Consider the following 21,036-nt stretch of genomic DNA (forward strand, 5'->3'; position numbering starts at 1 on the left):
GGCAGGTGGGGTCTTAGCCTGTGTACCAGGTGGAACTGGTAGACAGCTGCCCTGGACACAGAATTAACGTGCGCCTCCATGGACAGTTGTGAGTCCAAAATGACTCCCAGGCTGTGCACCTGGTCCTTCAGGGGCACAGTTACCCCACTCAGGAACAGGGAATCCCCCACACCCACCTGCCCCCTGTCCCCCCAAAACAGTACTTCTGTCTCGTCAGGATTTAGTACGTTTCCCTGCTGCAAAAGAATCACTATGGGGTGGAAAAAGAATTCAGGATAAAAAATAAATAAATAAATCAGGAAGCTTACTGAAATAGAAATGGTGAAGTAACAAGCCGTTTCCCCCGCCTTCAAACTGACTGGATTAATGTAAATTTGAGTCATGACAAGGAAGGAACATTTTTAGATGCAATAAATGATTGTGCTTTGGTATAGTTGGCCATTGAACTGACTCTTGATTTATCTTAAACATAGGCGCCGACTCCATGGGGCTTGCGGGGGCCCGAGCCCCCTCAAAAATTCGTTTGGGGGGGCTCAGCCCCCCCAATAATCTCGAGCGCCCCTCCAGCAGAGCGCCGCCGCCGCGCTGGCTCTGCCTGTCGACGCTTGGCGCGTCCGCGGCTTTTATAGGGCACCGGCGCGGCGGGGGGCGCCGGGCCGGGGGAGGGGGGCGGCCGACCTGTCTCCTTGGCAACCCCATTGAGCAGCGCCGGCTCCCCTGGGAGGGCCATCCCCCCGCGCCGCCGATCGCCAACACCGCCGACGCTGTGGCTGCCCGAGCCCGAGCCAAAGCCCGAGCCCGAGCCAAAGCCAGAGCCAGAGCCAGAGCCCGAGCCCGAGCCCGCCAGTCAGGAAGGAAGGAAGAAGGAGAAATGGGGAGGGAGACGAGGGAGGAAAATTGCGCGCAGGATGAAGAAAGGAGAAGGGTGAACGAGACAAGCTTCCAACCCAAAAAAGGGCTGGAAGACTGGGAGGATGAAGGATCGGGAAAGAAAGCGACGCCTTCCCCGCCCGCGACGTCGCCCGCTTGTCATTGGCAGCGCAGCGGGCGCCCAGAGGGGCTGGGCACCGGCGCAGGGCCGCTCCGCAGCCGCGGAGGACAGCTGCGCGGCTAGCCCTTGTGTGGCCCGGTGGCCAGGCAAGCTCGGGCGGGGACCCCCATGCAAATCTAAGACGGGAGAAGAGGGCTGAGCAAAGGGGGTCCCTTCCCTAACCTCCGGCTCTGAGACTTCCCTGCGCCCCAGAAAAGCGAAAGGATTTTCTCTCTCTTTTTTTTAATAAATATTTTATTAAGTTTTCAAATACAAAGTTAGAAACATACACTGAAGAAAAAAGTAAAAGAACAAGAAAAAGAAAAAAAGAAAAAGAAGAAAAGAAAACCAACCATTCAACACATTTTTTATATAACTAACTGGACTTCCTCGCATCTCCCTTACCCTGCATTCTTTATAATAAAGATATCAGCAAATTATTACCTTGTTTCGTACCTTATTTTGTACTTTTCAAATACTATACCTCTAAATTTAACATACTTTTCATCAGTTACTTATATCTTAAATTAAACATAGTATTACCTTAGATTTTGACCTTTTCTTACTTAACATATAATTTCCTGTTTCCCAAATCTAATTGCTGAAGCTATAGTTTCCGAATCGTGTAAATTTTTAACATTCATACAACTTATATTGTTTTTGCAAATAGTCCTTAAATTTTTTCCAGTCCTCTTCCGTTGTTTCTTCTCCCAAATCTCGGATTCTGCCAGTCATTTCAGCCAGTTCCATGTAGTCCATCATTTGTGTCTGCCACTCTTCCAGTGTGGGCAAATCTTGTGTCTTCCAATATTTTGCGATGAGAATTCTTGCTGTAGTTGCATACATAAAGAAAGTTCTATCCTTCTTTAACACTTTCTGGCCAACAATGCCCAAGAGGAAGGCCTCTGGTTTCTTGGGAAAGGTATACTTAAATACCTTTTTTAACTCATTATAGATCATTTCCCAGAAGGCCTTCACTTTTGGACAAGTCCACCAGAGGTGAAAGAATGTCCCTTCAGCCTCCTTACATTTCCAACATTTATTATCAGACAGGTGATATATTTTTGCAAGCTTGACTGGGGTCATGTACCACCTATAAATCATTTTCATAATATTTTCCTTCAAGGCATTACATGCCGTGAATTTCATTCCGGTGGTCCATAACCTTTCCCAGTCCTCAAACATGATGTTATACCCAATATCCTGAGCCCATTTTATCATGGCTGATTTGACTGTCTCATCTTGAGTGATTTTCTCTTCAACCTGCCCTCCATCCTCTTGCGGAAAACTTTTTGCCTGCCCTGCCCGTATCTCGTTTTTGCTTTTTAATTCCACACACGCACCCTTCGGACTTCGTGGCAATCGGGCGCGTGGGTGCGTTTCCTAAGAGAGTGAGGACCCCCGCCTCCTCCCCACCTGCTCCCTCACCAGCCAGCCAGCCGCGCGCCCTAGCCGGAGAGCCCCGGCCGTCCCTGTCGCGCAATCGGCTGGATCTCCCTTCAGCAGGCCGTGCTCACAACTCGGCCCAGGGACCCCCAGCAGCGGATCTCCGGCCCAGCTGAAGAATCCGGCAACAAGCCCCCTCCTCCCCAATCGCTCCGCCGAAATACGCTCCAAAACCCGCCAGATAGGCCGCCGGCCGCCAAGTCTCGTGGCGCCCTGAGCGAGGGTCTCTCCCCAACACCGCCACCTCGAACTGCGTTCTCCCGGCTACCCGAGCGAACCAGCGGCAGGACCCCGGTATGGGCCCCCCCAATATTTTTTATAAGTCGGCGCCCCTGATCTTAAACCCTGCCCGGAATCTGGTGTGTGAGAAAATTGCCCAGAAAGACTGACCTAGCCATACTTTAAACTTCAAAAGTCAGGATTTCTCCACAAATGAGGGGATTAGCTATAAAGGAGCCGAAAGGTGTAGCTAGGAAGGTCAAATCCCCTCAGCAAGCCTGGAGGTAATTTAAAACCATTACAATACAGGCTCAGATAACATGTACACTGTAGATTAGAAGAAGACAGCACACTGAAGACCAAAAGGTTACCAGTGTGGTTAAACAGCAAAGTCCAGGAAGCGAGAAAAGGCAAGGCGGCTTCTCGTGCTGTGAAATTCTCAGGTATGCATATGCAGTAATTCTCAGAGAGTTCAGCGGGTCTTATTAGATTCTAGTAAAGATGTTGGAGACTGCAGGCAGCTATATGAAGCCTCTGTAGCAACCTGAACTGCTGAAGACATCAGAGGAGATATGTACAGTGAAACCTTGTTTGGGGGAAGTGCAGCTAGCTTTTAAATTTTGTTACATCATCTTCAAAAGAAACCTGAGTATCTTACAAGAACAAAAGCAAGTTGTATTAAAAAACCAAAATCATAAATATATTAAAACGATAGAATGAAGCTGTGAACAAAAACAGAAGCATAGAAAACAAGACACATATATAAAACACAAAAATAATAGCAGATTAAAAGGGGGTGGGTGTTCAGAAACAAGCTGCAAGGCTTTCTAAAAAGCCAGATTTTTTTACTTGCCATCTAAAAGCATTTGATGCTGGAGCTAGGCAGGCGTCCCAAGGGAGGGCATTCCACGGGGCTGGTGCCACAACCAAAAAAGGCCCTGCTCCTGATAGATGTTGACTGCCCTCTATGTAATCCAAAGCAATGCCTCAAACGCTGAGCAAAGTGCAAAGGGAGGAGGGACATGCAGAGAAGAGGTGTTCCTTAAATGAAACTAACCCCGCCACTTCTTGCTTTAAGATAAGAACCAGCAATTTAATTTGGCCTTGGGAATGAACAGCAGACCAAATCTGAGTAGGACAATGTACGGTATATTTAGCCACCCAAATGCAAACAGCCGCTTGACAAGGTACATCTGCTGAAGTTCACCTTCTATAAAACTATTAAAGGTATTGGAGCCTTGCCTTCTTTCTTTTTTACTCTGTCACCCCAAAAGGACAGGGGTAGGAATGGGGCTGGAGCCCCAACCAGGTGCCAAAGCAAGCCTCATTGAGATGCAAGACCTGGACGCTTGTAAAAAGGCATTCTTAGCCCTCATCACCAAGCTGCAAACAGCAGAGTTCAGGAAGAACATAGGAAGCTAGTATGTTATATTGAATCAGACCACTGGTCCATCTAGTTCAATACTGTCTCCACTGAAGGGCAGTGTCTTCCCAGGTATCATACAGGGAGTCTCTCCTATCCCTACCTGCAGATGCTGGTGACTGAAGCAGGAGCCTTCTGTACACAACACAGATGCTCTACCACAGAGTTATGACCCTTCAATGAAACCTCACCCAACACCAGCCAGATTTCCAGTACTGCATCAGCTGAACAACCCTCTGTCTCCAACTGCAAACCAACAGCTATTTTCATCATATCTGGGTTAAGTTCTGATTTGTTCACCCACATGCAGTCCCTTACAACTCCCAGGGTTTCCATTGCAATCCCTAGGTTCTGTTGACATTGTGAGACAAGAGGCTGGGTGACATCAACATATGAATGATGCGCTGGTCCAAATTTATGTGGAAGTTCACTCAGCAGTTTGGTGTGTGTTAAAGAACCTGGTGGACAATATGGAACCCAGAAGCTCCCCATAAATCAATTATAATGGGGTAAATGAGTAGTCCCGCCCCCCCAAATGTCTTTATGCCACATTGATATCAAATAGATGCATCAAAATATGAAGTTTTAGAACTAATTAACAAGGGACATATTCCTAGTCTCTTTGGTGTATATATAGGTTGTAGCCCACATTTATTCGTGGTCTGTCTTTAGCTTCTTCAACTTAAACAGCACTTCCTTTTTGTGTAATTCTCCATATAATATATTTATGTTACCATATTTGTTGAATGGCAGCACCATTCTGGCAAGATATGATATGATACTGTTGTCTCATTATCTTCTATATAAAGAATCTACAGTTTGGGATCTAGAATATGTCTGTACACTATGGTGGAATTGCATCTTTCTCTTTGCTAAAAAAAAGAAGAAAGTTCTGCAATCCAATTAAAGAAAAAGTCACTCAATTGATCATTTTAATTTTGGTCAATTAATCTAGCTATTACATTTGCACAAATGCAATTGAGAAACCAGGGTGAATTGCAGCAAGGTAATCAAATACGATAAAATCCAGAAAGCATTAATGTAGTCTGATACTATTCATGAATGCAAATGCCTCTCCATCTCTTTAAAACTTTTGTAAATAGCACCTGGGGTGGAGGAGGAACTGGGCTGAGTCCGCAGCATGAGAAATTTATTCCTGCATTTGTATGTCTTGACTTTCCTCCCTCAGAGCAAACAGCAGACTGCAGCAGGGTTGGGGGGGGGAGGTGCAGGGGAAGGATTAAAACTTTATTGGTCCTGATCTAGATTGGGTGCACATCTGCTACTGTAAAAGTAATAGACAACTCACTGAGTTCCATGGGACTTAATCCCTAGTAAGTGAGTAAGATTGTAGTCTTAGATGGCTGCACTGAATAATTTGATTTGCTACCCACTTTCCTTTCTCCTTATTTTTCTTACCTCCCCCCACCCCACCACCCCTGCCTTTAAACCATGTTAACTTTCAATAACTATAGGAAGCCCGAGTTGTTTTGTGGTGACAGTTGCAACTCTGCGAGGGGTAAACTGCGGTGCCCAGAATTCTTTGAGGAGAAGACTTTACTCCAAATGTGTTTTCAACATATAGTGTGTTGCGCAGCCTAAGCCTTTCAAATCTCTATTCTAATGATTTCATGGGGGCAAACCCAGTTGTATTTCATTTGGGAATTTGGGACTAGTGAGTCTATAGAGAGTGAGATTACATTTCATCCAAGGAAGGTTGCCGAGCAGAATGAGCAATTTGTCACAGACAGCAGGCACACATAGGGACACTTTCCCCCCTGGATGCCCTTCTGCAGGTGTGCACAAACTTTTATTTATTTATTTATCTAAAAGTGTTTCTAAACCACTTTTGTGTTTTTAAAACTCTAAAAGTGGTGTATGCTATTAAATTACATTAATGTCACAGCTAGGTCCGTGGAGTTGTTTCCTCTGACATAGGGAGCTTCCAGACAATGGCTTAACACTCTGAGCAGTTTGTTTAGAGTCACTGACAATAATTTTCTTTAAAATTCCTAGATTTTCTCTGAAAAGGGCAACTTTGGATTACATTGTAGTGGGCAGGGGGGTATAGGCTGGGATTGTGCTGACAATGTCATATGCAAGCTGCAAAAAAAAAGGGCTTGCGTTAGAAGCACCAATCCCACGATAAACACCTGATTAGAAGCACCCACACCCACACATGCACATACACAATATATTGTGGGATGTGATACATAACTAGCAGTCAAGTACAACATTCCTTGTTTTCCTAGAGTGGACATGCGGGAAAATGTTTGGTCCAGCCAGTCGAAAACTTCCTGTTTCCTTCTGGCTGGGGCATACTTCCTTTTGCATGTGACTAGAGGTGGGTGTGACCTTACCTGTCCAGGTATCAAAAGGGCAAATCACGCAGCACACGCTCTCTTTGACTTCCTCCGTCGTTGGAGCAGCTTTTTAGCTAGAGATGCTCTGTTGGCTTCCAGCCAACAGAGGACACTGGGATTATCCCCATATGAGATGGATCCACATGTATATATTTTGTAACTGTCTGCCTTGAGGGATCCAACTGTGAACTGATGATGTGAGTAAACTTCTTTTATATACTTTAAACAAGATTGTGGCGTGTTTATTCTTTGAAGAGGGATATAAGGGAACTTACCAGGAACCTAATCGTGAGAGGCTTACACAAGCCTGCAACCAGCTATCTGCTGTGCGTTTAAAAGGGGAATGTAAAACTCTGCTAAGTAAAAGAACTTGCTAGCGCAAGTTAGGAAGGATATTAATAAACAATATTCTCATCTCCTGCCTCCCTGAACCTTCCCACATATATCCCCTTGCAAAACCCTCACTTTAGCTGTTGGGTGATGAGCTCTTCCTCGTTGAGGTAGCGGAGGCGCTCCTCTTCCACTAGGGTGCGCTGGCGCTGCAGGGGATCCTCCTGCTTGCGCATGGTGTCTGTCACTCTCACGCTGATCTCCGTCTCTGTCCGCCTCAGCATCGTCTTCACCGTCTCTTGGTTTTGAATCTGCAAAGGACAAGCGGGGATGGGGGGGGGTGGGGGGGAGAGAGAAAATCAAGGTGTTGCAGGAAGACAAGCAGTTGCAGCTTAGAGGAACCATCGAGGCCACGGTGCATCAGAGGCTGGGAAAGAAGAGGATGAAAAGAAAGCTCCTCCAGCCCTTTTGGGAGCACACTTGAAGAGCATCCTGAATAATCAGGTGATTCAGAGCGCAACTAATCTGCCGCTGAAGATAACGGGGCTGCTCTCTGCGACGTGCATCTATTTCCTTTTATGTTTGTGGCTTCACGTCAAGGGCACTTGCTCTGATCCAAGGAAATGAATCTGAGCATGCAAACAGCAGGTCCTCGCGAGGAGATCTGATGCTCTGCGCCGGCAGAAGCCTGGTGTGTAGAAGGGAAAGGGCTTGACACGCGCCTAAACCCATCAGTGTTCCCATAGGACATCCCCCCCCCCAAAAAAAAGCTGGCATACTTTTTTCTGTGGGAGCTCTACAATTCTATGATTCTCAGTTACAGGATACCTGCAGGAAGTTACAGGACATGCACAGATTGGAAATGAAGCAGTGTGCCCTGCCCCAAAACTTTTGCAGGTGCAGACAGGGTTGAAAGTGGGATTGTGGGTAACTGCCCTGATACTGTCATGAGCACAAATAATCATGAATGCACATTAACAAGGACGCCAGGGGAAGCCCATAGATTCTCCCTTCATTACGCTCATAGGATTGCTCTGCCTGCTGTCATATAATACTTAGAAAAAGGAAATATATGCTAGGGCTAAGCCCTGACAATAATTACACAGAATCGTGAAAACTAATATCTCTGAACATGGGATTTCTATCTGTCCCAAAGAGCTTGGATTTCTTGCACTTGGATGGATTAACTTATATTTCTCATTCAACAAAAGAACAGGCCAGAAAGATGAAATTATTCTCTCTCTCGTATACTCAAGTTAACCTCCTAATGCGCCCTGGCCTAAGGCAAGGCTGCCTTTTGGGTGCAGCACCTAGAAGAGAAGCTCTCAGGATGCTCTCCCAGAGCCCAGTGGAGCGATGCACTCCGCACGTGAATGACAATGACGGAGGCAGGCAAGGCTCAGAGACCGGACGTGGAATGCTTTCCAAAGTTCAGAAGCGTCTGGGGGAAATGAGGCAGCGTGAGCCATTTGCCTTTCCACCCCTCTGCACCATTCGCCACTTTCCTGCTTCCAACAAGCTGTCACTGTTAATTAGCTCTGGAGCTAAGCAACTCCGAGGAAAAACACTGGCGCCTCCCACGCTCGGGGACGACAAGATCGGATCGCTGGCTCTGGATGCGCAGCTGCCATCTGGCCTTTCGCTTGGTGCCAGATATTCCAAAATAACCCGTCACCGAGAAGGGTTTGTTTTGGTGAGCGCTGCTAATGAGAATAAAAGCCAAATGAAAAGCAAAAAGAGATGGAGGGTGAAAACAGAGCAAGATGGATTGGGCTTGTTTCCCCCTTTTTGTTTTCAAGGCAAGCGGCTTGCTTTTCCCTGGACGTCAGAACAAAGTTCGCTGCAAAAGGAAGGCTTGGGAGCGGCCGCCAGGACCATATAACACCGGTCCTAAAGGATCTATGCTGGCTCCCAGTACGTTTCCAAGCACAATTAAAACTGTTGGTGCCAACCTTTAAAAAGCCCTAAATGGCCTCAGCCCTGTATGCCTGATGGAGCATCTTCACCCCCATTGCTCAGCCCAGACACTGAGGTCCTCCTCCCCGGCCCTTCTGACAGTTTCCTCACTATGAGAAGTGAAGTTACAGGGAAGCAGGCAGAGAGCCTTCTTGATAGTGGCGCCCACCCTGTGGAATGCCGTCCTATCAGATGTCAAACAGATAAATAACTATACAACTTTTAGAAGACATCTGAATGTTTGAAGTTTTATTATGCTTTTATATTCGTTGGAAGCTGCCCAGAGTGGATGGGGCAACCCAGTCAGATGGGTGGGGTACAAATAATGAAATTATTATTATTATAAATGTGAAACGTGAGACTTTGCTCTTTATCCCCAAATGAAATGAAGCTTCAGTACCAATGAGAGCATAGAAAGCTGGCTTCTCCAGAATCAGACCAATGATCCATCTAGCACAGCATTGGCTACCCTACCATAAGGACTAGAAACTTGCCCTTTTTTAAAACGAAACCTGCAATTTCCTCCTGATGCACCCAATAAAATATATTCCTAACTTTTTATTTTCACTCCCATGGAAAGGCAGTGTAGACACAGCCCTTCTCCAAATCCAGCTCACCTGCAGTTTCTTCAGCTGCTGCAGCTGGTTGCGGAGGTCGCTGGCATTCTGCTGCAGGTCGTGAAGATGCAGCTGCATGTGTAGACGGGTGATGGCAGTGGGCTGCCCAGCCGGTGTCCCAGAAGTGGATGGGGGTGGAGGACCAGGTACAGGTGTCCCAACGTTGCTTCTGCTGGGGGCTGAAAGAAGGACAGCAGGAGAGAGATTCATAACTTGTACAATCCAGAGTAATAGAGACTTGCAGTTGCTTTCAGTCCAATATTGAACTGGCATTATACTCTAATGCCCAGTGCAAAGCATATGTGCCTTTAACTGTAGAGATGCTAAGACCTGGACCAACATCACTCTACAACCATAGAGAATAATGGGACAAGAGCAACTCTCAATTCTTACCACAAGTTTGGACGGGTGGGGTTATTGTGTTGATCTCACAACTCACCCCAACCCAAGTTTTCCTGTTCCTGTCCCTCATTTCTCCTTCCACCCCTATCTTGTGCATGACAATAGCAAGTCACTCTGGATATGAGATCACATTCAAGTGGTCTGTGTAAAAATGTTTTAAATGAAAAAATAAAAGATTGGATGCCTGCATCAATTCAGCGTAGTTTTCTGGCTTGGCTCCTGGAGCAGACAGGAGAGGGTGGGTGAAAAGGGGGAGGTGCAATAGTGACACAAAAGTCTTAGCAGCTACGTACTTCCTCAGTACAGCAGAGCTTTCTTAATGGACCTATATCCATGTTGCTTCCAGGAGGCATATCTATTGAGCATCCATCCCGATCTGTTTGCACCAAGCAAGTTTGCGGGAAGACTATTTGATGTCTGCTGAATACAGGTCATTGACTGATGGATGTATGTTGAGCATCCATTTGTTTGGGCGGAAGCCCTATGTCATCAGGTCAAATAAGTATTATCATACACTTTCCAGTGAATTTTCCATGATTTTCCTTATTGCAAAAAGTCTGTGGTTTGCTTTCTGATGGGAGTGAACAGGTTTGTTGGGCAAAGGTACCAATTTGGCCAAGTTCAGAGATAACAAAGGGGGTGGGTATCCCAGCATCACCTCTATCCAGCAGTGGAGTCAAAATCAACCCCCTCTATCTTGTGATAAGGCAGCCTTGGGGACACCAAAGCAAGATGCTCACTTACGTGCTGAAGGAGGTGTCCCTCCGTTAGTCCCTTCTGTCCTCTCACTGCAAGAAAAACAAGGATTAGACACAGAAAAGGAAGAGCCACTCGTACTATGATGGGAAGGATGTGGAAAACGACAGGACAACATTGTGCATCTGTTGTGGAGTGAAAAAAGTTTACCAGCTTTGGTTTTCCAAGTTTCTAATGTTTCCAGGCTTAAATTCCATTCTCTACATTTCCACACTAATTCAAATTATTATTATTTAATTTTTTTAAGAAAAAACAGCCTCATAACTATTTGCTACTTTAGTGTGAGCTTCTAATAAATAATTTTTTCTGTATGCAGTTTTGACTAACACAAACATTTTTGTAAGCAGTTTCCCTTAATATCATGCCTGCTTGCATGTTATTTTCCATAATGCATGCATTATTGTTCATATTGCTAGGCTGTCTCACAGTGTCACAAAACTGGGAGAAGTGTGAATTTCAAAGGATAGCTGTGTATGAGTTCACGTATTGATTTGAGAAGTGCAAGTTAGTTAGTTTCTCATTAAAATGCAAACAAAGTTGAATTTCTTCTCCTTCCCCAGTGTGTTGTTTTGGGTGGTGCCTGGAAAAAGTAACTGACAAAAGGATCCTGATCAGCAGAAAGGGCTGTCAACAATAAAAGTGGTTTTTGTTTGTTTGTTTTTTGCATTCAGTCTAATCTTATTGACACAGGAAGATATAATTCGAGTCAATAAATATTTCCAATAAAAGTTTCTCATATAGGGGCTGTTTTATGATGCAAACTGATATACAGACGTACCTTGGAATTCAAACGGAATCCGTTCTAGAAGTCTGTTTGACTTCCAAAACGTTCAACTTCCAGCTGCAGGAGTGTCCGGCAGCCAATCAGAAGTTGCGGAAGCCGTGCTGGACATTTGGCTTCCAAAAATTATTCAAAAATTGGAACACTTTAACCATTACACCACAATGGCTCCTATCTCTATGGATCTGTATATTTATACCAACCCTCACCAGGGAAATGCCTGATCCACAGACTACCCTGCTTCCTCTGTCAATGAAGAAAAAAAGAAAGCATCAGAACATGCAATACCTGCCCCAGCCTCTTACCTAGGATTTTCTGTGTCGGAGCCTCGCATCAGGGCACTCTGCACCAGTCCTGTGAGGCTGGCAATCTGCTTCTCCATGGCTTCCATGCGGTCCCTTGGGGGGGGGGGCGAGGAGGAAAAAAGGACCTGGTGAGACATGAGCTTCTTGCCCTCTTTACTCTCTGCCTAGCTATGGAGTGGAGAACCTTTTTCATCCTCTGGGGCACATGCCAATCATGGGTTAGCCAGAGGCAAAAGTGGACGCAGCAACTCATGTGAATTTTACCTTTGTATGGTTGGCTAATTTTTTCATACTTGCACATTCCTCTCTGTTCTCCATCCAGGCAAGAAAGACACATTATCAGAGTTCAAGGACACATTCCAGCCAGGCAAAAACACTCAAGGAGGGTGTAAGGCAAGGTTGGTGGGTGACATCACTGGGAAAGGTGGGAGGCCTGGGGAGAGTCTCAAGAGTGATAGCAAGAGGCCTGGAGTCCACATTCTGCTCCCAGCCTTCAGGTTTCCCATCCCTAGCCTAGCGCTATGGCAGTATGAGCAAACATGCTAGTTTATATTTATTATCTGTTTTTATAAACTCTTCTATCCTGCCTGTCTCTCAGCTTACAATATAAAGAAGTCAAAAACGTTAAATTCACCACAGCGGAATATATATTAGTAAAGTAACAACAAAATGCCAGGAAAACCATTGGAAAGTCTGCATTAAAAAGAAAGCAGCACCTGAGCAAACTCAATTTATCATCCTCCATAATGCCCCCCGGAAGAGAGGCGTCTTCACAATTCAGTGAAAACCGAGGAGCAACGGAGCAAAACAATGGAGCTTCCCGAGGACATGAGAGAAATGTAAGAACATTAAGAGCAGCCCTGCTGAAATCCATCCAGTTCAGCATCCTGTTTTTGACAGCAACCCAGCCAGGTGCTTTTGGGAAGCCCATACCCAGGGTAAATAGGACAAAGCATCAAGGGTGTTCTGTAAACCTGCTTTCCTTGGATGGAAGCCTGGCCTCCAGCAAGCCTCCATTGAAATGGCTGCTGTGGAGAACAGGAAATAAGCCATTTATGAGGTGGGGGTGGGGATCCTCAATTCTGGAAGAGAATTAAACGCCAATCCCCAACCTGTTGACGTGAGTGGTTGTTGTACCAGTAAAAACTGCCTATCCTATTGAGGTCAGCGCAACTTGGCCAAGATAAGGCAGCTAGCCCTTTTCTTTCCGGGGGCCATAGCTCTTGAAAAAGAGGTAGGACAGGTGTGGGGAATCTTTGCCCTCCAGATGTTGTTGAACTTCAGCTCCCATAATCCTCAGGCACTGAGTGAGCTGTATTTCAGAAATATCTGGAGGGACAAAGGTTCCTCATACCTAAGATAAGGCTTACCTCATAAAGGGGAAAGGCAAACCCCCCATAAAACAGGTCTATTTGCATCAAATCTGGTGGAAAATGCAGTTTGTTTGGATTTATTTTGGCTACTCTCTCCCTCAAAATGTGTATCCTAGAGGCATTCCTCCGTCAGCATTGCTTGAAGGTTCTGTACTGAGGAGAAATTTATCTCACACACACTTTCTGGTACATTAATTTCTGACAGGTCTGTGCTTGCCATTCCTTTGACCTCTCTCCTGCTCGGCTTTCACTCTCCCCCGCCATCCATCGCCCACCAACCCGCCCTCTCTTGCTGATTCTAATCATTTCTTCCCTTCTATCTTTTGGTTATCCTAATGAGCTCTGTTCCTACCATTCCCCCTGACATCTCTACTGACAACTCAGGAACCATCCTTGCTGCAGAGATTTAGACACGGGGAGATTGAACATCAGATAAGGTACGATTTTCTTTTGCTAATCTAATTTGCCTGAAGACAACTTCTGCCTGCCCCCAAAAAAGAGAACGGGAGGAGGAAGACACCGGCAAGTTCCAAAGGGTGGGAGAGAAAGGGGATGGATGGAGAGCTAGGGTGGCAGGGAATACACACAACCATTCCAACTATCTGGGATGATAGCAGCTGGTTCCCCTGCCCTGCTGGTTCCCCAGCCCTACTGAGATATTGCTTTTCTGCAGTCAGGTGGAAGTGGGATTAAAATGGCAGCCACGAAGCATGTAATACAATGCTATTTTATCCAGCGATGCCTTTCTCCATGGCTAGCTAAGATTCTTTTGTAGCATTTATCCAGAAGACAGTCTCATTCAACAAAGGTCCTTCCTAAGTTTCCTGTTTGCATGTTCTGTTCATTATACTTATTGTGATTGGGAGATCAGTGAGTGACTGCCCCTTAATTGCCCCATGAGCAGCAGTGGTACCTTCAGGGCGTAACTTTGGGGCAGATGTCCAGGGCCCCCACTCAAAAGAATGAACAAGAGGGTCCCCAAATGAAGCAGGGCTGCCTTACAACCACTGTCCCTGCTGTACCATTAAAACCATTAACCCAGTTACCTGAATGTACCACTGGCAGGCAATGAACTAAAAAGCAGATGTTTGGGAGAGGGATGGCTAGCCACTAGAGGAGGTGAACACTTGAGAGGAGAAAGGAGAGGGGGCAAACTGAAGAAAGGAAGGATCGATGAGAAAGAAAGACTGGAAAAAGCAGTTAGACGGGGCCTAGAGTCAGGAGGATTGTGCGTGGTTGTCAGGAAAGAAGAAGAAAGGCAATTTTTGGAATCTGGGTAGAAAAAACAAGGCAGGGAATCACAGAGGTCAAATAAGTAGGTGTACCGCTGTGCATGCAGTAAATCCAACGTAACTCGTCAAAACCTCTCAGGACAATAGCAATTTTGCACAGTGCCAAAATCTGCTCCAAAGCAGCAGGCTCTGCATTTAAATGTTGAAACTCAGAAAATACTTATCAAGGTGCCAGTCACCTTAAGAATGGTACTGGTGGTCACCAGGAAGTGACAGCCTCCCATCTTACCTTGTCTCCGTATCCTTGGCAGGCACAGGTGAGCTGAACCCAGAAAGGGGGCGTTCTCCAGGTCCAGGGAAGAGCTCTGGGGGCCCTGAAGAGCTGGGGTTCCTTGGCTTGTTGACAGGGCTTTCCATGAAGACCGAGGAGCAAGAGTCTTTGCGGAAGGTCTGGCGGACTGGAGAGGAACGGCTTGGGGGCCCTGAATAAGGGCTGTGGGGGCTTTGGCTCTGCTGAACGTCTACCAGCCGGCCGTCGGCAATTTTCTGCGGCGATGAAGGGGGCAAGCGGAAGCCCATCCCCGGACCGTAGGTGTCGCTGTAGATCTGTGCGTTGGGCTTATACAAGCTGTCTTCCAGTTCGGACTGCAGGGCAGCAGCTGAGTAGGTGCTGAGGGAACGGACAGAGCCCCGCTTGTAGAGACCCCCTGGGTAGGCAAAGGGGTCCCCCATCCCAGCCAGGGACTGCGTGGACGTGATGCTCAGGCGCCCCTCGTGCACCATGCTGTAGGGGTCGGCATACAGGCCCTCGTTCTTCACAAGCACCATGTTCTTCCCGGCCATGTCTTCGTCTGGCTTGACGTCCCGGCGTTCCAGGATAGCGCTTGGGCTTGGCGAGACCCCCTGGGCTGGAGGAAGGTTGGAGAGCCGCTCGCCATGGTGCACGGGGCTCCCGGCGTAGGAAGGCGGGCGGCCACCGCTGTAGGACATGCGGGAGCGGGACGGCGAAGATGACTGGAGCACTGGTGGAGGTGATCCAGAGGTGAGGTGAGAAGCAGGTGACATGCTGTTTAGGCGCCGGGTGGGAGAGGACTCCCTGGAAGTGTAGACCATCTCTCTCTGGGAGAATAAGTGATCAGACAGTGAGAATGTTATAAACTCTGCCCTCCTTTACACACGGGGCCCAGGTCAAAAGTTGCAAGGAAAAGGTGGGAAGAATAAATTTGAATGAAAACCAGACCCATCACTCATCCCTGTCACCTAGCTCACACAAACAGAAGATGGAAGTGGTAAAACCAGACCCTACCACTTCAGACTGCAGCAGGGTAGGGGGTGTACAGGATGCCTCCCCGTGAGAAAAACCTGGTATGTACAAATTTGGCTTACCAGAGAAAAGGCTAGACTAAAACCATTCTCCCTGGCTTAACTGATTTCTATCTGGAATGAATTTCATACACCAGAGAACATTAAATAATGTAATCTCCCATTTGTATTACAAAGTGGTAAAATCCAAGAACCAGTTCACCACTTTGATTGCAGTGTGAACTAGGCCTATTAGTGGCGCTAATCTTCTCTGATACCTCAAATTCTGCATCGAGAGCTGAATTCCGCAACATGAATGCATTATGAAGAACAAATATATTGCTTTAACTTTTTATTCACTACTCCCATAAATCTCCTGCTGTGATAGTGATGCTAAAAAAACCTGATAGACAACCCTGACACAGACAGTGTAAAAGAACATATCCTAGGCATCTGCAGAATGGCTTCGCTTGCAAGGTGACTATCATCTGGACTGTGTTCAATGGGCAGGCATTGTGAATGTTCCTTAGTAATCTGCCCCCCTCCCTGCACCTACCACCACACTAACATCCAGTGAAGACAAAAACAGTTCAGGGGCCTTACTGCAGCCCACTGTCTTACCCTCAGGTCTCCATTGGTGATGTGGGATCCGGGGAAGGAAGCATAAAGGGGTTCTTTCCGGTAGATTTTGATAATGCTCCTGTCCTGGATATCCCTGCAAGAACAAAGGCATTAATGGAACAAATGAACGGCAGCCTTGGTTATTATTCCAAGGGCCAGACTATGCATGGCCATGATGGCAGCAGTGACAGCTGCACAGAGGCAGCCTGATGACGTCAATGGCTCACACCACTGTTGCTGGAGACTATTGGGCAGGAGTCTTCCTCTTCCTCAATATTGAGGATTTACACATCTCGATAGTGAGGATTTTTTTGCAGCAACCTGCTGTTGGGTTTAGATATGTGAGTTTGTCTGCATAATTCCACTTCTGGCTTTCACACACGGATTCTGTGCTCTTGCTAGTTAAGTATGAGGCTGAAATTGCAACACTCTCATCAAGAGAATGCTTGGATAAGTGGTATGAAGAGATCTGGCAGACAGCTATGTTGGAAAAGCTAACGTGGAAACTGTGGGTAGCAAGAAAAGAAAAACAGTAATTTCTACACAGTATGGGGCAATTTTATTGAACACACAGGTAGTGAGGCACATGGGGGAGTAGTGTTTGGGGTGGGTAACATACAGTGGTACCTCATGTTACAGACACTTCAGGTTACAGACTCCGCTAACCCAGAAATATTACCTCAGGTTAAGAACTTTGCTTCAGGATGAGTACAGAAATTGCGCAGTGGCGGCAGGAGGCCCCATTAGCTAAAGTGGTGCTTCAGGTTAAGAACAGTTTCAGGTTAAGAACGGACCTCCAGAACGAATTAAGTTCTTAATCCGAGGTACCACTGTAGTTTGGAATACTTGAAGTATACATTTTAACCTTTCAAATTGTTGCAGATATAATAATTCCTTCCTTTTAATGAGATTTAAGCACATGATGTGTTATTTTATGGTTTTAGAGATTATGAAGATGTTTGAAATATATGCTGTGGCAAATAAACTTACTTTCTTTCTTTCTTTCTTTCTTTCTTTCTTTCTTTCTTTCTGAGAGAATGCTGCCAGACTCCAAATGGGAGGTGGGGGTCGTGGCCCCAAAGCATACCTCTAAAGCCCGCACAACCCTAAATCCTGGAAACGGCAGTTTGTTAAGGATTCTGGGAATTGTAGCTCTGTGAGGGTCAACTAAAGTTCCCAGGATTCTTGGGGTAGGGTGGGGAATGTGCTTTAAACATGTTTTAAAGGTATGGTGTGTGTACACAGTCAGAGAGTCTATCCAAGGGCAAAAATTTGACTGCTCTCTGACCTACTGAAATGCCTTAGACGGGATATGTTAGACCAGGGTGGGGAAACCCTAGCAGGTCTAAGGGCTGTGTTCCCTCATGAACCATCTTCTGAGAGGGCTGCATGCCTGTGGTGGGCAGGGGCAGATGAAAGTTGCATTCCATCTGCACAAAAGCCAGGTGTTTTCATACGCCTCCCAACACACACATACTCATCTTTTCATCCTCTGCCCTGGCAAGTAAGAGGCATTATCACAGTTCAATGACATCATCCGGCCAGGCAAAGCACCTGAGGAGGGTGTGGAGTGTGGTCTGAGAGCAGCCCTGAGAGCTTGACCGAGAGGCCTGGAGGATGGCATTCAACCCATGAGCCAGAGGTTCTGCACCCCTGTGCTAAGAGGTTTCTGAAGAGGGTGATAAAGCAGCAATAACTAGGGAAGCACTGAGGTATTGGTGTCTCAACAATTATGCACAATGCAAAGATAATTGTGTTTTTTTCTTCTTCTCCCTTTCTCAGAATAGCAAGACTCTGGGTCACCCAATTAAATTGACTGGCAGTCGATTATGGACGGACAAAAGCACTTCTCCACACAGCATACCATTAATTAACAGTCTGGGTTGGCTGCCACAAGGCGTGGTGATGGCCACTGGCTTAGATGGCTTTATAAAAAGATTCACAGAGGACAGTTTTATGAGCGTCTATTAGCCCTAACAACTAAATAAATAGAGCCTCCAAGTTCAGAGGCAGTAGACATCTGAATAGCAGGCAAGCAATTAGGGAGGTCTGTTCCTTTCATGCCCTGTTTGTGAGTTAGCTGTCCCAGAGGCACCTAGCTGTCCACTGTTGGAGACTGGATGCTGGGCTAGGTACTGTAGTTTGAGCCAGCCAGGTCCCTTGTATTCTTAATCCCTTGAGCAGGAAGGAAGAGAAGACCACTGCTGAATGCGATGGCAAACAGGTCTCTCTTTAGTCGCAGCACTTTTGAAAAAGAATATCATACTGAAAGATTGTTATAGCTCTATAACAAATAATACATTTTCCCCTCCTGCCCCTAAGCTAGCTACTTCCTTCCTTTTGCTCAATCTACTACTCACACAGACTGTGATCCTAACCATATCTGCTCAGAAGTAAGTCTTACTGAATTCAGTGGGGTGAACTTCCAGTTAGGTGAGGCTAGGACTTCAGCCTTATTTGCCAACTACATTTCTTATATTGCCCATTAGAAAGAAAGAAAGAAAGAAAGAAAGAAAGAAAGAAAGAAAGAAAGAAAGAAGGAAGGAAGGTTGGTTCTCTGGATGGTTTATAGTAAAAATGTTAAATGACGGGGTATATTGTTGGCCACTGACTTAGATTACTTTACCTTAGTTCCCAAATGGCTTAGTTGTCAAACAAATCGGCTCCTAAACACTGCAAACCTGGAAGTAAGTGTTCTGGTTTGCAAACATTTTTCGGAAGCTGAACGTCTGATGCGGCTTCCGCTTGAGTGCAGGAAGCTCCTGCAGCCAATCGAAAGACGTGCCTTGGTTTTCAAACGGTTCCAGGAGTCAAACGGACTCCCGGAACAGATTAAGTCTGAGAACCAAGGCAGCACTGTACCACTTGATGTACAGATGATTTCCAAGTGGTTTACAAAACATAAATGCCAATTGCACAATGCATAACAATTCAAAATACGTTTAAAAGATGACCGCACAGATTCATGGAGGATAAGGCCATCAATGGCTACTAGCTATCATGGCCTACTTCCACTGTCTGATACAGGATGCTAGGAAGGCCAGTTGTTTGGAGTCACAGGTGGGGAGAATGCTGTTGTGATTGTGCTCTGCTTCTGGGTTTCCCATAGGAGCATCTGGTTAGCCAATGTGAGAACAGGATGTTGGGCTTGTTGCATCTTTGGTCCAGCTGGGCTCTTCTTATGTTCCTATGCTTGCAGAGGACTTCTTCCCTACTCCTCCCACTCCTCCTTCCATCACTGCATTCACCCACCTCTTCCCACCCTCCTCTATCTTCCTCTAGGCTTCCCATGCCCAAATTAAATTAGGCCAGTGGCCTCATTTGGCCCTTAAGGCCGCAAATTACCCACTCTTGATTTAAAGTTTCATATAAGCACAGTGAATGGAGCTCCGGGAATGAAAAGAAAAGCACGGTATCAGGAGGGAGGGAAATAGCAGACTGGTCATATAGTTCTTTACTTGGGAGTCAATGTCACACTTCCTCCAAGCATTTAGTAGTGCCTCCAGCAAGGCACTGCTCTCACCTGACATCCTCCAGCTCATAGAAGACGTTACGGGATTCGTCCTTGATCAGGATGGCAGTGTTGGGGGACTTGAGCATGCCCATTGTCAGCTTCTGAGGAAACATGTGGACAATAAGGGCATGCAGGGTGTCCATGCTGCTGATTTCGTGGGTGATGTGAACCCGTCTTGTTTCATCCCCAAACTGCAGGAAAAGGACGCCTAGGAAAATTGGAAAGGGGGTGTGTGAGAGACAAGGAGACTGGAAAGAAACAGGTCAAGAAATGCAGGTTATCAGTTGAAGCAACTAATGCTAGCAGAATGGAAAGCTTCTGGGTTGCATAAGACTCTTCTTCAGGTGGTAAAGTGTTAGCAGAAATAAGAGTCACAGAGTCAGAACGAGAGAATCATCTACTCACAAATGTGAACCCCACACCGACTGAAATCTCTTGGGGGGGAGGGGCTACTGAATGTTTCGTTCATCTCGAAAGTGCATTCAGTGGCCACCTGTAGAAGACATCAGACAGTACTTGTGCCAAAACTCTGATATTTCTACTAAAGAACAGTGCCTTTCCCCATCTCTCCTTCAGACATCTGGATAGCTCAGCTGGTTAAAATGTGGTGCTCATAATGCCACGGTTGCAAGTTTGATCCCTGTGTGGGACAGCTGCATATTCCTGCAATGCAAGGCGTTGGACTAGATGATCCTCGGGGTCCCTTCCATCTATTCTGTTATTTTCTGCTCTGCTCTGTTGTTCTGCTTCAGAAACATCCACAAAATTCCCAAAAAGTGAGTAGTAACTGTGTTACAGTCATACCTCGGGTTGAATGTGCTTCGGGATGAGCGTGTTCGAGTTGCACTCCACGGCAACCCGGAAGTAACGGAGCATGTTACTTCCGGGTTTTGCCACTTGCGCATGTGCAGACGCTCAAAATGACATCACGCGCATGCGCAGAAGCGCCAAAACGTGACCCGCGGACACGGGTTATGTTTGCTTCTAGATGCGAACGGGGCTCCAGAACGGATCCCGTTCGCATCTAGAGGTACCACTGTACTTTGTTGCCACAAAACCAACAAAGGGTTATACCTAACCAAGGTCTACTCAGAGTAAACCCATTACAATTAATAGCTCTAAATTAGTCATGTTGATTAATTTCAACGGGTCTAACAATATATCTAAAAGGCCACAGGTTCCCCATCCCTGGTGTAAAGAGAGAGAGAAAGAGAACAAAAGAAAAAGCAGTATGGCCAGAGGAAAACGAAAACGCAAGAACACAGACCGTGATAATTAAGTTACAGCTCAAACGTAAAAAATAATTACAGTGATCACTCACTAAGCAGTGCTGATGATAATAAACATCTTGGCATTGGGCTTCTAT

The 21,036-nt window shown here is 46.3% G+C and overlaps 1 protein-coding gene across 8 annotated transcripts in view; it reads right to left on the reverse strand.

The window, feature by feature from the left end:
• The window catches only part of SRCIN1 (SRC kinase signaling inhibitor 1), a 270,653-nt gene that overhangs the window by 34,267 nt on the left and 215,350 nt on the right, over positions 1–21,036 (reverse strand). For all 8 annotated transcript variants that reach the window (XM_081166037.1, XM_081166036.1, XM_081166042.1 and 5 more), the window contains 7 exons: positions 19,680–19,878; positions 16,157–16,250; positions 14,523–15,352; positions 11,629–11,721; positions 10,531–10,574; positions 9,385–9,563; positions 6,947–7,122 (listed from right to left, as the gene is read on the reverse strand). In XM_081166037.1, the coding sequence (XP_081022163.1) occupies positions 6,947–7,122; positions 9,385–9,563; positions 10,531–10,574; positions 11,629–11,721; positions 14,523–15,352; positions 16,157–16,250; positions 19,680–19,878 (1,615 nt within the window). The remainder of the gene's footprint in view (positions 1–6,946; positions 7,123–9,384; positions 9,564–10,530; positions 10,575–11,628; positions 11,722–14,522; positions 15,353–16,156; positions 16,251–19,679; positions 19,879–21,036) is intronic.

This window comes from Podarcis bocagei (genome assembly GCF_964188305.1).
Source record: "Podarcis bocagei genome assembly, chromosome: 13".
Lineage (NCBI taxonomy): Eukaryota > Metazoa > Chordata > Lepidosauria > Squamata > Lacertidae > Podarcis > Podarcis bocagei.